The 14,544-nt window shown below is 42.8% G+C and overlaps 1 protein-coding gene across 3 annotated transcripts in view; it reads right to left on the bottom strand.

Moving 5' to 3' along the window:
* The window catches only part of GPM6B (glycoprotein M6B), a 30,749-nt gene extending 25,201 nt beyond the window's left edge, over positions 1 to 5,548 (bottom strand). For all 3 annotated transcript variants that reach the window (XM_009954518.2, XM_086462588.1, XM_009954519.2), the window contains exon 1: positions 5,488 to 5,548. In XM_009954518.2, the coding sequence (XP_009952820.1) occupies positions 5,488 to 5,548 (61 nt within the window). The remainder of the gene's footprint in view (positions 1 to 5,487) is intronic.
* Between the last annotated feature and the right edge of the window lie 8,996 nt (positions 5,549 to 14,544).

Below are 14,544 nucleotides of genomic sequence, written 5' to 3' on the forward strand. Positions count from 1 at the left end.
CTGGTGAAGTCACCACTATCTGCTGTGGGACAAATATCAAACCCTGAAACATGGAGATAGCATGTAAACATTGTAGCATCATTTCTGTAAGCGAAAATAGTCGATAAAGTTGGGATTTTTTAATTAGCAATTTCTGGTTTTGCAATAACAGGGCTCCTTTCATTAGGAACCGGTTCAAGCTCCATAAGGAATCTCAGTTCTCCCACTGCTCTGCAAAGAGCCACTTAGCAATGGCTGTTTGGTAGCCCTTACTGCATGCCTGGCACCACTTCTGAAGCTGAAGAGTATCTCTTGTCAACTTCGCTGGGACACACCCAGGCCCGCTGGTGCAAAATCACCAACAGGTCAAAAGCCCCACAGGCTTTGGTGCCGTAATATCTACTGCACACAGCATGTATGAATTAGAGTTTAACTCCGTACCCCAAATAGTTAGGAAAGGAATGGGGTTTAAACGACCTCTTTATCTTTTGCTTTTTGAGGAACTAGCTACGCTAAGTGCATTCCCCGGTCTAGGTTACCACGCTCTCCACGCACAGCCAAGCTCAGGCAGCTCAAGGCCTCCTCTCAGAACCAGGTCTTACTCGATCCCGCACAGAGGCAGCAGCTACAGAACCGACAACCTTTTCGTGTCACACCATGCAGGCACACTGACGGCGGCTGTGGCGTTCCAACGTTCAGCATCCTGCACGCCTGTAATAAAAACCCCAGTGCCCAACAGCCTCACGCTTCCTGCCTTTAGCATATGGTTTTAGAGGAAACAAACAGTTATGACATTCATCTGTCGCAGCTGACGACGCAGTCCACAGGAGCAAAGAGAGGCTCGTCATTTGGTCGTTCATGACCTGGCGAGCTGGTGACGAATACTGCATTAGGAGCAAGGCTGGCCAGAAAATGGGGAAGGGTCAGAGTAAACAGAGGGCACTCCCCTCGGCTTTGCTCCCCTCTTTAGCCCCGTTGCTCCCACTGCAGAGTCCATTGTGCACATACAGTGCCATCTGTGTTCCCCTCACACCCCCTGTTACCATAGCCTTTGGCACATATGTCTAGGTTTTCTGCTTTCACGAGGTCATTCAGACCAGTATGAGTACGTTCTCCGAGTGTTTTTCAACCCACTCCTATTTAGAAACCAAATCCTATTCATTAAAACCTAAATCACTAAGCCTGCCAAATTATTATCCCCAGAATATCGCGTGTCCCAGATTCTCCCTGGGCTAGACCTCTTCCTACAGTCATATTCTTCAGGGACTTATACTTAAAGCAGTTACTGTCTTCAAGGGATCTGAAACACCAATGAACTGCTTGAAATGGGAAAAAAAATACGCTGCTTGACAACTCTGGTATCACTGTGTAAGCGTAACATTAAGGGGGTACGTTTGAAAAATTTGGTTAATAACCATAATACGTATAAAAAGGTGGCAGTTTTTTCAATTTGCTGTAATGGAAAATACATCTATCTGTGATGCACCAAAATATCATAAGGTCACTGAATAAAAAGAACTTCACTAAAGTGAAATAAATCGCACATAAATCCACTCCTTTCTCACGTTGCACTTTAGCACTTTATTTACACTTTCACACACGGTTGTACAGTTCTGTTTAAGAGAAGTATTTTCTTTCTATTTTTGACTATATACTTGTGTATTTAGAGTTTAAAAGTTGAAAGATCGCTTCATATACAATGAAAATAATAAAGCTCACAGCCATTCCTGAGCACGAGGTCTTCTTTCATCGAGAGCACATTAGTAGGGAAGAGCCAATTAGAAGGAACCTTCAGTACAGCTGCTCAGGCTGGTTTTCATTATTCCTCAGCACAGCATATGCAATTTGAACGTCATGTGTATTCACATGAGGAAACTATATCCTAGTGCAACAGCTTTCTTCCATCCTCCCATGTGTAACCGGTGAATTCACTATGGTCACCCACGGTTGGGTTTTATTTTCTTTTGTTTTTAGAATTTTGCAACTTGGTAGTATTTCTCATAGCTAAATAAAAAGGGAAACTTCTTGTCTCTGTTAATGTGTATCAGGATCTATATCCTTCACTGCTGATGCAAAACGGCATTTCGTTTTTCTTATTTATTCCACCTCAGTAAATCTGCCTGCCCAGTCCTCACGTTTTGATTTAATTTAATGCCTGCAAGATAAACCCTGTCATTTGTAATAATTTGTAAACCTTCATCTTTAAAATGCATCCAATCTGTCCTGCAGCCCTGTAAAGTATCTGTTAAATATTTTGCTTCAGCTTGCTCATGGTGTTCTCCTCTGATAAGGGCTGCTGATACACAGTATAAAGCTGACTTATTTCTTATCTCCATCAACATGGGTGTTGTTCCATTTCCAATTAAAAAAACTGGGGCAGCAGCCACTCATCTGGGTGCAGAGAAACAAATGTCTGATAAACACTGAATCCATCAGCCGAGCAGTATCACTGCCTGAATCAGGCAGGGGATTCACAAAAACAAATTACTAAAACATAAAACTAGAATTCATATACAATTTAATGAACTTTAAAAAACTAAATGAGATCAATCATTTTCATTTATGAATCAGTAAATACCCAAAAAGCACATTAGCTTGTGTAAATCGTCTCAGCTACCCTGCAATCCAAAATAGCTGGCCACCCACATGTGCCACAGCGGGGATGGGACACACAAACCGTACCTATGCCACACCACTGCTCAGACCCGACTGTATTAGGTGCTCAAACTGAAAATAGATCTCGCTGCTCATCCCAAGTGCTTGGGCAGTATTGCTCTCCAGTGTTCTCCTCACAAGCACGGGGAGCCCTGTATATACACAGAATGTAAGTCCTAGCCCAACTTCCTCCAAGTATTTATTCTATACAATTACAGTAGATCACTGAGGAGGTCCTTGCATTAAAAAACACAACCCAGAAACCTGTCGTTTAAAATGTCTGGTAAAGGGAAAAAACCTCTTAGCTTAGAAGTATAATTTGCTATTAGTTAAATGCAGATACTTTCCCCAGATGTTGGCAGTGCAAAGCATACTGTGTGTAAACATGAATACCCAAAGTGAAATGCTCAGGATCTTCTCTTGCTCCATCTTAGCAATAGTGACATCCCCCAAACTCCTTCAGATGTTGGTTTATCTCCTTGGACTTTGCAATTGCTTTCGGGAAGGAAAAGTTAAAAGACTTTGTGATAGCACTTCCATGGCTTCAAGCTGCGGCAGTGGCCTCGCAATCACTGGATCTAGGGCATCTCATAAAGGACGGCCATTATACTAAGTCCAGGTGGGATTTCCAGTGAAGAGGCAAATGTTGCAAGCCTGGCAACCATGTCAGGCATAGCAAGCAGGATATCCAGTCCAGACAGTAAATGGTCACATTTTTGAAGGGGACAGCTTCTGTTTTAGACGCCAAAATGAAGCAGCAGCGTTTTCCTGGAAGTTTCTTCACACAGAGAAAAAGGTCATTTTTCTCCATGAGAGCTGCTCGTGAAAGAACCCTTTTGAAAAATCCTGCCATTTCAGAGGTACCTGATGCTCGCTGAGCCCATCTAAAAACCTGACTGGGCTCAACAGTCTTGGCACTTTGCAAAATCTGTCCCCCAAAACCAAACATGCCTCCTACATCACCACTTCAACTTTGCAGGGGGATCTGGGCTATTTATTTTGCTATTGAAACTAGGAGTAGGACTTTTTGAGCTTTCTGCATTTTAATTTGCTGTGAAATATTTTGGGCATTTAAGTGAATAGAAACGAAGAGCATAATGTGAGAGACCACATGTTACTTTCGGAAATTAGGGAACTGGCACGAACAAAGCCCTGGAGTGTTACATACGTATATACCTATGTAACAGATTCAAAGTATAAAATTAGCACAGAAAAACTAGGAAATGGTGGTAAAATTAAGATAGGAAGTTCCTCCACTTGCATCCTGTGAAAGCAACAGATAGCCACCTTGACTTGGTAACAGATTTACTGTTCTACATGTTGTGCTTTCATCCTTGCCAAAATAAAAGGGAAACCATAAACTCATCGTAAACACACTCAGCAACACATTTTGTTTTGCACAGCTGCTAATGAATATGGGATAACTTTCTTTGGTGTTTATTGCACCTGAGTTCTATCACTTTAAAAGAAACTCATCAATCAGAAGAAAAAATTGCTGTAAATTTTGAAGAATGATCTGTGAGTTCAAGGTGGGTTTATAGTCAAGGTATTTAGGACATTTTGTACATTACATACTCAAAATCTGCAGCGAGGTGGGTTATTGTCCACATACACTAATGGCTTTCAGAGTTTAATCTCTCATCAGTGGACCTCCTTTTGTGAAATCCCTAAGGGATTATGTAGTACTATGTCTAATCACTTGACAAATTTCATTTACTTGAAACTGAAGCTAGGTTTGAATTCTACAAAGCATGCAGAAAGAATCAGATTCAAAGCAGGAAAACAAAATCTGGCACTGGACAGTACCAGGATTTATTATTACATTCACATCTGAACTGTTTAACAATAAATGAAACAATTCTACTTGGGGAAATGTGTTAGCTTTTATCAGCTGTATTTGCCTGTGAGATACACAGAGTGCTCAGAAATGACACACAACAGGTTCAAAAGTATACGACTCATGTAAAAGGGAAGAGTAATTTTAATAATTTTGTTACTCCTGTATCATTCAGCAAAAAAATACTGCTATGATCTGTACAGCAGTCTGCTACACTGAAGAGGGACATTTATTTGTCGTAAATTATATGCTACAGAAACAAAGCAGTCCTTTGCTAGTTGAATTTACCCTCTGAAGTTCAGCGCTTCAGACCAAAGAAATCACCTGTAAGGCTGGGATGGATGAAGCGCTGTCTCCCTACCACAGCAGCACGACCACAGAATCGTTCTCTCCATTAAGCAGCAATTCTCAGTGATTAAGGCATCCTGAAACCTAATGTTGTGAAACTCATTGCATTATTCCTCATTATCATAGCACAGACAGATCTCTACATAGGCAAAATTCGCCAGACAACACCATAGCAAAGGAAAAGGAATTTAAAATTAAGAGTAGAATTTGGCACAGAGATAACTACACAAAGGTTGTGTGCTATTCTAATCTATTATATGTTATTGTAACCCAGGTCTCCCACACTGCACTGCAAACCCTTGCTACACGGCTAGGCTCAATGAAAACACCAGATTATGGCTCTGAAAATGACATGCAAACACACAGGCACACGCTACCTCTGGAAACCAAATTTACCGAAATCCAAAGACACAGCAATAGCAAGACTTCTTTTACAAATACCATTTCAGGTAGGGTTACGACAGATTCAGAGCAAATACAGACGCAGACAGAAAGATTGCTGCTCTATTAATTTGTTGTCAAGCCATGCAGGAAAGGACGGCTGAAAGCCCGAAGATGCAGTAATGATTGTTTAAGAGCTATTCGAAAAAGTGACAAAACTGGCCTAAACCTCTTTAAGCCCCCAGAATGAAAAGATTTAAACAGGCTATTGTTAGACCCCTGGGTACCTTTTTTCTCTTGGCTTTGTTCTGCATTTTCCTCCGCTGCAGTTTCCATGGCTGGCTTCATACCATCCACCAAAAATGCCGCCCCCCCCTCCCCCCCCAGCAAGCACTTTTTCTCTTCGCCTCCTTTCTCACTCCCTTCCGTCTCCTATTTACGGCGGCGGTGATTGAGCGGCTCTGTTCTCCCCTACAGTAGATTACAGTCCTTTCCAAAACGCCAGAAAAGTCTTGTCAGCTTCAATTTCGCTCTGCTGACTGGTCCACGAGGAGCCGTGCCAGCGAGCGCTCAGCCATACGTCACCATGGTCCCCAGCTATAAAATAGCCATCCTGCTCCCAACCGTGCCCCGGTTCGCCGCGTCGTGGGGACCAGCACCACCAGCTCGAGCCCTCTTCCCCTCACCCCCTCTTTCCCCCTGTCTCCCAAGGCTCCTGACAAATGTTAATCAATTCTCCGGGCGGTGAATGGATTGGTGACACCGGGAGGGGAGATGCAGGCGAGAAAGAAAGGAGCCCCCCGGCCACCATGGGGTGAGCCCCCCGGCTGCTGTCTCTAAGGGGAGTGCACGCCAGCACACAATCGCTAGGCTCCCTTTCCCATGGGACCTCGTTATTATGCTTTGCATTTTGATTTATTCCACATGCCCTCTGCTCTTTCAAGGGGCGGGGGGCCACGGGTCTGTTCTCTCTGTTTGCTTTCTTTGCTGAGTAAGTTCCGCTCACCCACAGCAAAAGACTGTGTGAGAGAAGCATAACAGCAAAAGTGGGTATATATATATATATATATATATATGTAGATGGAAAATTTAAATTCTTTCTCTTACTAGCAAGTATGATGGAAAAAAAAAAAGCACAAAAAAACCCAAGCCAGCAGAAAGGAAGCAATCTCAAGTGACCTAAAATCCACGTGCGATACTTCAAAGAATAAAATGTTTAAGAAAACACAGCTCGGGTTTTAAAAGGATGTCTGCCATTAGAGACCTAAAGCCATGCTTAGAAGCGAGAGCAGAGTTGCTGTTCAGCATGTGTTTGATCACTCCCCCTAAACCCAGATAGACTGCAGCACGATCTAACAAGCTGTGCTATCCTGGCTCTGGGAGCAAAAAAAACCAGGACATGTCTACGTTGCGCTGTGTGAGCTGACTTCAGGTGTCCCCAGCCCGCTCTGAGTGGCTCCGTGCTGGGGAGCCACAGAGCAGGGCAACACCACAGGGGGGTATTAATTCACCTTCCAAACCCCACGATAACTGACATATTTAAGGCTGCACAGTACCGAGGCTAATTAACCTTGCCTATCACTTTGCTTGTCTCAACGGCCTCACAGTGCGCCCCGCTGCACAGGGCAGACATGCCCAAAGGCACCCCTTTCTGTGTGTAGGATGATGGAGCAACCAGGGAGTAATGGCCTTTGCGGTCTGGAAGGCTTTGCTGGTCCAAGCCGCCGCTGCCGGTTCTGCAGGCTGCAAAGATGCCTAGCAGATTCAACAAATGCTGGGGATGTTAAAACCTACACGCTCCATGTTCCATATAACAGATTCAACCAGGAGAGTGGGAAGAGGGAAGCAGTCCAAAGATTTGTAGCTGCAATCCAGCCTCTTCTGGTTAAAGTTACTACACCCACAATTTTGCTGTGCATTTTTATTTCTAGAGATGCCTAGTGAAAAGCACAAAAAACCTCAGACCCAACCTTTAGAGAAAGTTCCCTTCTCTTGCAACATACCAGTGCACAAATCCCCTTCTCTCACCACGGTCACCATAGTTGTTACTTTGCTTTGGTCACTACTGCTCAGACATATGCTTCAGCCCAGCGGCCAAGAGGTCTTGGACTTATCCTAAGGTTTCATATCAGAGCATCAAAATTTGATGTAAGCATGTGCCTAAAAAGCTTCCTTGGAGCCCAGGAAAAGTCTGCAGTTGAAGCTCCCACCTCAGCAGAGCTTTTTATGAGCAGGATTTAGTTAATTTTTAGAGGAGATGAAGTATCCTCAGGAACCGACACGAGGGAACGGTTTGGATTTCTGAAGGCAATCAAATCAGCAGCTCCAACAGAGACCTCAACCCAGTTGCAAGGTGTGTTTCTCCAATCTCCTTCTCCAACGGCCACGCATCAGTCCATACACATATTGAAACCCCTGCCCGTCAAGACCATGTACTGCAAATGCATTCCCTGAAGGAAGCATCTGACGGGCTGGAAGCATCTAACAGGCTGGGAGACTATTTCCCCTACTTTCTCCCACGATAACCCCTTCCCCAAACAAGCAATGTAGAAGTCAGTGCACAATACCAGAATCAACTTCACACGAGCTTGAACTGAAGACTTCAGAAACCGTCAATCCCAACTATTCCAAAGTATTAACTCTACCTACTAAATCATCCTCTAAAAGCTTCATGTGATGCACGAGTGTAAAGTTCTCCCCCCTCCCTTCTTACTACTTTCCAGATTACTGTAATATATGATGGGTTTTAAGCACTTATCATCTTAAGCCATTTCTTAATCTCCAAACCTCTGTCCCATCTTTGATAAACACAGCAGATAAACTATATGCTATTTCCTCCAGTGCTAACATGGGCGCTGATCTTGCGCTTCAAGCATTAATCTCAGCCAGCAATTTGTCTCATCCAGTGCTCCCTCCCTTAATCAGATACATCCTTTTCATAATATGTGATGAGAATGGCAGACATTAAGACTATGCCTATGACAACATGGCAAAAGACAAAGCCACAGAGGCAGAAATTACAAAAAAGTATTTAAAGACTGATATTCAGCAAAAACCTGCTGTACAGACCAGGCTGATTATGACAACCAGCAACCAGGGAAGGTGGCTAGTTACATTTCAGGAGTTCAGGCCAGCATTTTGTTTGCAGACCAAAATAAAAATTAAAATGAGGAGAGGGGCTGAGCAGTAAGGGTTTCTGCTGCTAAAGCACAGCTCTGAGACTAAAGCCAAACCTCAGGATGAATAGCAGTGGAGCAAGTATGTGAAGGCACTGCAGACCAAGGCACATGCACTGCAAAAGTTTTTAAAAGAGAGGTTTTCATCTATTTTATCTAGGTTTTAAATAAACATTTAACCCATTTGCTCAGTCAAGTAAAATAGCACAATTGCACAAGTTAAAAAAGGTATTAAAAACCCAATTCTGTTCATGTGCCAATTCCTTTTGAACATCTATCTTTAATGTCACTGAATCTAGTTTACATTCCTGAAGGCTGAGGAGCTCAATCATAAGCTACAGCAAATTCTTCACCAGCTTTCAGGAGATGAATACACACTTGCCATTTCTACAAAGGCTTCACAGAGCTGTAATAAAGAGTGTTCTCACATACTTCAAGAGCAACTTGAGATCAGCCTATGAGATCCGAGATTCAGAAGTTAAAATACAGAGACTGTCCCTCAAACAAGACTGACATGTATTCCAAACAACTAATTTTAAGGACAACTTGTGGAAATTTTTTTTTTTTTTTTTTTTAGAAAATATGCAAAAATATTCAAGAGAAAGAACAAACACACATGCAGCTACTTGGTGCGTAACTGCTTATGTTCAGCCCAGCTTTAGACCAGTTACCTAAGACTTGAGTATAAAACCCAATCTGAATGCTTATGCAAAAGCAAGCAAATTTTCCATGTGGATAAAATCAAAGCATGAAACAAAGTTTTGGTTGTGCAGCATATACCTGGCAAATACTTCAAAAAAAACCTGGGGCCCGTTCTTTCAGGCATATTAAATTACTAGGAAAATGAAATCTAAATTAATGAACAAATAACAGTGGAAAAAACCTGCACTTTTACCACAGTATAAAACATAAGACTATTAAAACACATCAGTCTGCACTTGGATTTCTGTAGAAAGGGCAAGCGTGGATAGTGGTTATCTTTGCAACCAAAGGAAATCACTGAGTTAACTGATGCAGGTAAGTCCAGGGTGAGCACACCATAACAGAGTGAAGGTGCCAGTCCTGTGACCCCCTGATAAAGGCACATGAAGATGGCAATAACTGCTGCCAAGCCAAATGCCTGGAGGCAAGCAGGCAGCCAAAGTAGAAGTCGCTCCGTTGTTGGGTTTCATACATTCCTCTGGCCGGCCTGCTAGCTTCCAGCTGGACCACTGCTTTAGTCCGCTGCAGTCACGGCCACCGGCAAGAATCAAAGGCGATACACAGCCTAAATCCAGAACATACACGGATGGCTAACCTTTATTTGGAAAATAAAGCGGAAAAATAAAATCCCTTGAAGAGTGAATAGATGGTTCTGTACGGCTTTTCCAATAGCTAAGCCTCATCGAGTCCTAGTCTCAAAAAATGGCAGAGATGTGAAAGCTACCAAAGAAAAAAAGCCTGAAGAGCTATAACCAAAGTCAAAACGAAAGCAAAAGTTGACGATGTTCTTAAGCAGCTGGGAGGTCCATTTCTGCTTAGGAAAGACGGTGAACAGTGCAGAAGTGATTAAAAGAAATGCCAGATATTATTTTTTTAACCTAACTGATGGCTTTAGTAAGGTTTACCTGCGTGTGAGAAACTTGTATTTAAAGAACAGACCTAGGGAAAATAATTCAGAACCCTGACAGAACATGGTAATCTCAACCACACAGAAGACTTTTGAGGAAAAGCAATAAAAATTAGAACAAAACTGAGCTGGAAGCTACATCACCTCCTGCACACCTCTCCTGCGAGGCTGCCTGGAGTAGCACCACGCTCTTTGCAAGCCAGAAAGAAATATGCTGACAAATTGAAGCCCATTTTTACTACAGCTGAAAGACCATGGAAATACAGGAAACAAAAGCAAAACCATCCTAGCGTCTACCTCAGAAGCAGCTTTCATTCAACAAGCAATGTTCAGGGCACCAGCCCTGATGGTTGTCTTCAGCTTCTAATCCAGCTCAACCATTTTATGGCGGTATGTATAGTTCCCTGCAAGTGTAATGCACAGCACTTTTCAAATGCTTTAAATTTAAAATCAGGCAGCAAAACAAGGCTTTGAGTTACCCAACCTCATATACATTTTCTGTTAGCAGTGGCAACATGCTCACATAAATTACTAATATATGAAACCCTTCAACAGTGCTTCAAACGGTCCTCCATCATTTTAAGGGCTAGGTTCTTGGTTTTGGCACATACAACCGCCTTTTTTTTTCTCTCTCTGTCACCTTCACAACAGAGAGGAGATTCTCAGCTGTCATGCTTCTGTCTCCCGTCCTCTGCCTTGAGTCACTCATTTGGCAGAAGCAGGAACGCTGCAGTGCAGCAGGAAAACAGCATGCCCAGGTCTTTTGTCCTCATTCCCTTAATTCTAGGCCTTGAAGACAATCCAACCTACTTAGCTTTTGCTATGAACCCTCTTCTCCAATATTGTTGCCAAAGCCTACTGCCATCTCAGAAGACTTAACAAGAGTTCCTAAATACTTGGACATACTGAAATAGCATCCTAGATATTTATGTCACACTTGCTAGCACTTAAATAGAAGTGCCTCTTGTACTTGTAGAAGAGCTATTTCTGCCAGCATTTTAGAAGGCAGCAAAGGTGTTATCATAATACACTCCTGCTAATACAGCTGCTTAGTCTCAAAACATATGAGAGTTTGAGACAGGATTGGTATTGGGAGGCTACCTGTTGATTTTTTTTCTCTATCGATCTATAAACAAATTTAAACTTCACTGAGTTCAGCCTTGACACAAACTTACTCTTCTGCTCCACAGTCAGATTTAATCAGACAATCCTGTGTTAACTTTATATCCAGTTCTGATTTTCAAAATTGCCCTCCCACTCTTCACATAGATTTCAGCATCCCACCTACAATCTCTCATCTATTCAGTGCTCGTTTTGTTCTTCAGTCTTGGCCTCAGTCCAGTCTTTCCACAAAGCGTGGAAAAAAGCAGCGAAATATAAAGTAGTACAAAACCCTATAGCTCCCCAAAAAGAAACCAGGGGCACTCATTATAAAAAAGTACCCCACACTGGAAGGGCATGGGGAGAGATGGGGATGAAGACTCCTCCTGGATTTCATGAGAGATTCCACGCATAAATCACAGATACAGACGTGTGTGTTTGTGTACTCATGCAGAAAACATGTATGTGCGTGTATATGAATGTACATGAAGAAAACATATGCATATAATTATATACATATTTTTACTGAGAAGAAAACCTTACCAGCATCATTGGAACCACAACGAGGTATGCAAACTCATTTATAGAGTCATGCAATAGGTATTCAGTTTGATAGTGAACGCACGACTAAGGACCATCCCAGTGCTGCAGCCTCCTCCAGCTCAAGATTTTGGGGCCAAGAATCAAGCTACCCAGATTGGAGTTTGCAGCAGAGCTAAACCACACAGCAAGAGCACCATTTCTTAGGCACCATTATCCCCTCACCTCAGTATCCTAGGTTGAAAGGCTGGCCCCACCAATGCTAGGCTCAGCCACACGTCACCACAAGACCCACTCATGGATTACTGGGGAGATGTGTGTCAACATTTTGAAAAGCCCACTTAATTCAGTAGTCAAAATGCTGACATAAAAGAAAGCATCAAAATAACGATTGCTGAAAGGTACTGAAATTCATTGTTTAAAGTTTCAGCAAGTCACCATTACTGTAGCTGTTTCCCCGATACTGAAAATTCCCATTCCAGCGTAATTAAACTATACTTTGGGAAAGATCCTGGACCAGTTCTGTCGTGCAGCCCTGGACCCACTAAATTGCGAATATAGTTTCTCTTCGCACACAAGACACTAGTCATGAAATCCTCAGTTAAGACACTAACGAAAGGGTCCCCAATTAATCATTGTATTCTTTGCAAGAGCAGATATCCTCATTAGTAAAGCGGCAGGACATTAACAAGTTCCACTTTGAGGGTGTCCAATTAACTCATCGACTAAATATGTGCCAGGCAACTTCGACCGGCCTAGCTTTTCCAATCCCCTCTTTCTAGCTGCATCAATTGGGATCCCAGTCATGTATAAACTAGCGGTTCTTTCCGCGCTTTACAATGCCTTTGAGAAAGCCGCCGGTGGACAACAAACAACGGCCGCTGAAGTGTTTAACACGTCTTTTCACTCGCGTCCATAAAAAGTTAAGTGTGCACTCGGGGAGTTCGGTGCAATTAAAAAAAAAAAAAACCCACCCTCTACCTTATAAACAGGGGATGACTTAACCTGCCAACAACGAGCACGGTTGGAGGTTGGAGCTCCGTCTGGATCATGTCACGCCTCGATTTTTGCCGAACCTCAGCAGTGGGTGATCCTGCATACAAAGAGCTCCGAGACAAAAGGGCTATAGGGTGAGTTAAGGACAAAGTAGCAGCTTTCAGCCTGGATTCCCACATAGGCTGTCAAGTAAAATCCCTTGCCAGGGCAGGATTATTCCCTAGAGTACAGATTTCCAACACTGTGTCTCGCCTAATTTTTTAAGTGTCTCGAGCTTAGAACCTTTCAGTTGTTTCGCGGGAAGAGCCATTCTGCAGCCCGGCAGGTTTTGAGGCTTGGCACAAAGGAGGGCTTGCACAACGGCCACGCCCCTGCTGCAGTCAATGCAAAAGGAGCAGCTTCTCCGGGAGCAGGATCCCGGCCTCCTGTCCCGCTGCCTGAAAACCACCCAGACTCTCTTTTGAGTGATCCCACCCTGACACCGCCTAGTTACATCCCCATTTCTCTGTTTCTTTCCAAACATGACGTACACTTATTTAAATGGATGAAAGGCGTCGTTTCTGCACTGTCATGAGTCAGAGTGAAATTCATTTAGCATCTACTTTTCTTCACCTGTTCTTGTATCATTCCCATACCATTTTATTTCTGCTCTCTGGGTTTCGGCACATTTGTAACCATCTCTCTTGCACTCGGAGCTTCCCAAGTGTAAACACTAAGCGTTATCATTATGTGCTTGCTCTGGGGACCCTTGCATTCGTTACTCAAAATGGCACTGGCCATTTTTGCTCTCAGCAGTACTACAGACACATCTTGTGTATCTACCGCCTGATCTATCACTGACTCCTGAAGCACCATCACCTGCTCCACCCTTCGGCATCATTTTGGAGAGGAAAAGAAAGATCCTGAAGAAACAGGGAAAGGGAGAAAGGATGTGTATTGAAAAAAAAAAACCAAACAATAGAGAAAAGCACAAGGCAGAAACAACACCCAAGCCTCTGGCTAAGGTTCCTTCTTCGATCCGTAGGAAGAACTGTGTCTCTGTATCAAAAAAACGTACTACGTCAAGTGTGTGCTCACCATCCTGGAGCATGTTGCTCAACATGGGATAGAGCTCCTCTCATTGCAGATCAGAGATCGCCTACATGTTGCAAAAAAGAACGCAGCTTCTCGTGCCCAGCCAAAATCAACCAGCCTGATGTGCCTGTCCACAAGTTTATTAGCATAGGAAAGAAACCGAAGACCAACCACAGCTTTCGAAGTATTTCTACACACTTAATTCCAGCTATGGTCCTCAGAAATATTGAAACTAATTGTGTGTTCAAGTGCAGCACATACTTCTATTGCAGACAGAACATCACCAGATTGCAAATGCAATCAGAAGCCCATTTTCTTAGTTTAATTTGCCATTAGCACACTGCAGGTTTATAGCGCCAAACGAACAACTACAACTAAATTCTCATTGCCATTTCAAACCATTTCCAAGCAAGTATCATAGCAACATTATCAGAACCTCGAGTTCATTTAATCTGAAATTCTCTACCATAAAACAACATTAGCACCTGTTAAAAAGAAAACAGAAAATACAGTCCTTCTGGGTAAATCAAGCATCTTCTCAGCTCCAGATCAACCAGGCCAGACTCCTGAGACAAAACTTGCCATTTAAAGTTCTTTCATGACTTCAAAAAAAGAGAAGAAAAAAACAAACCCTAGGTTTTTACATATATATATGATGCCGTATTTAAAGAGTAGTGTTTACAGATTTTTAATACACACCAAACACTGATGAATGTATTTATTTCAACCTAAAATATAATCATATAAATGAATGGTAACAGACTAAGTAGCATTTCACAGATTCCCTTCTGTTTCATAACAGTGAAGAAAAAAAAACACCCCAATTGCAGCAGCACCCATTTCCCAAG

This window comes from Leptosomus discolor, chromosome 1 (assembly GCF_034619465.1).
Source record: "Leptosomus discolor isolate bLepDis1 chromosome 1, bLepDis1.hap2, whole genome shotgun sequence".
Classification (NCBI taxonomy): Eukaryota; Metazoa; Chordata; class Aves; order Leptosomiformes; family Leptosomidae; genus Leptosomus; species Leptosomus discolor.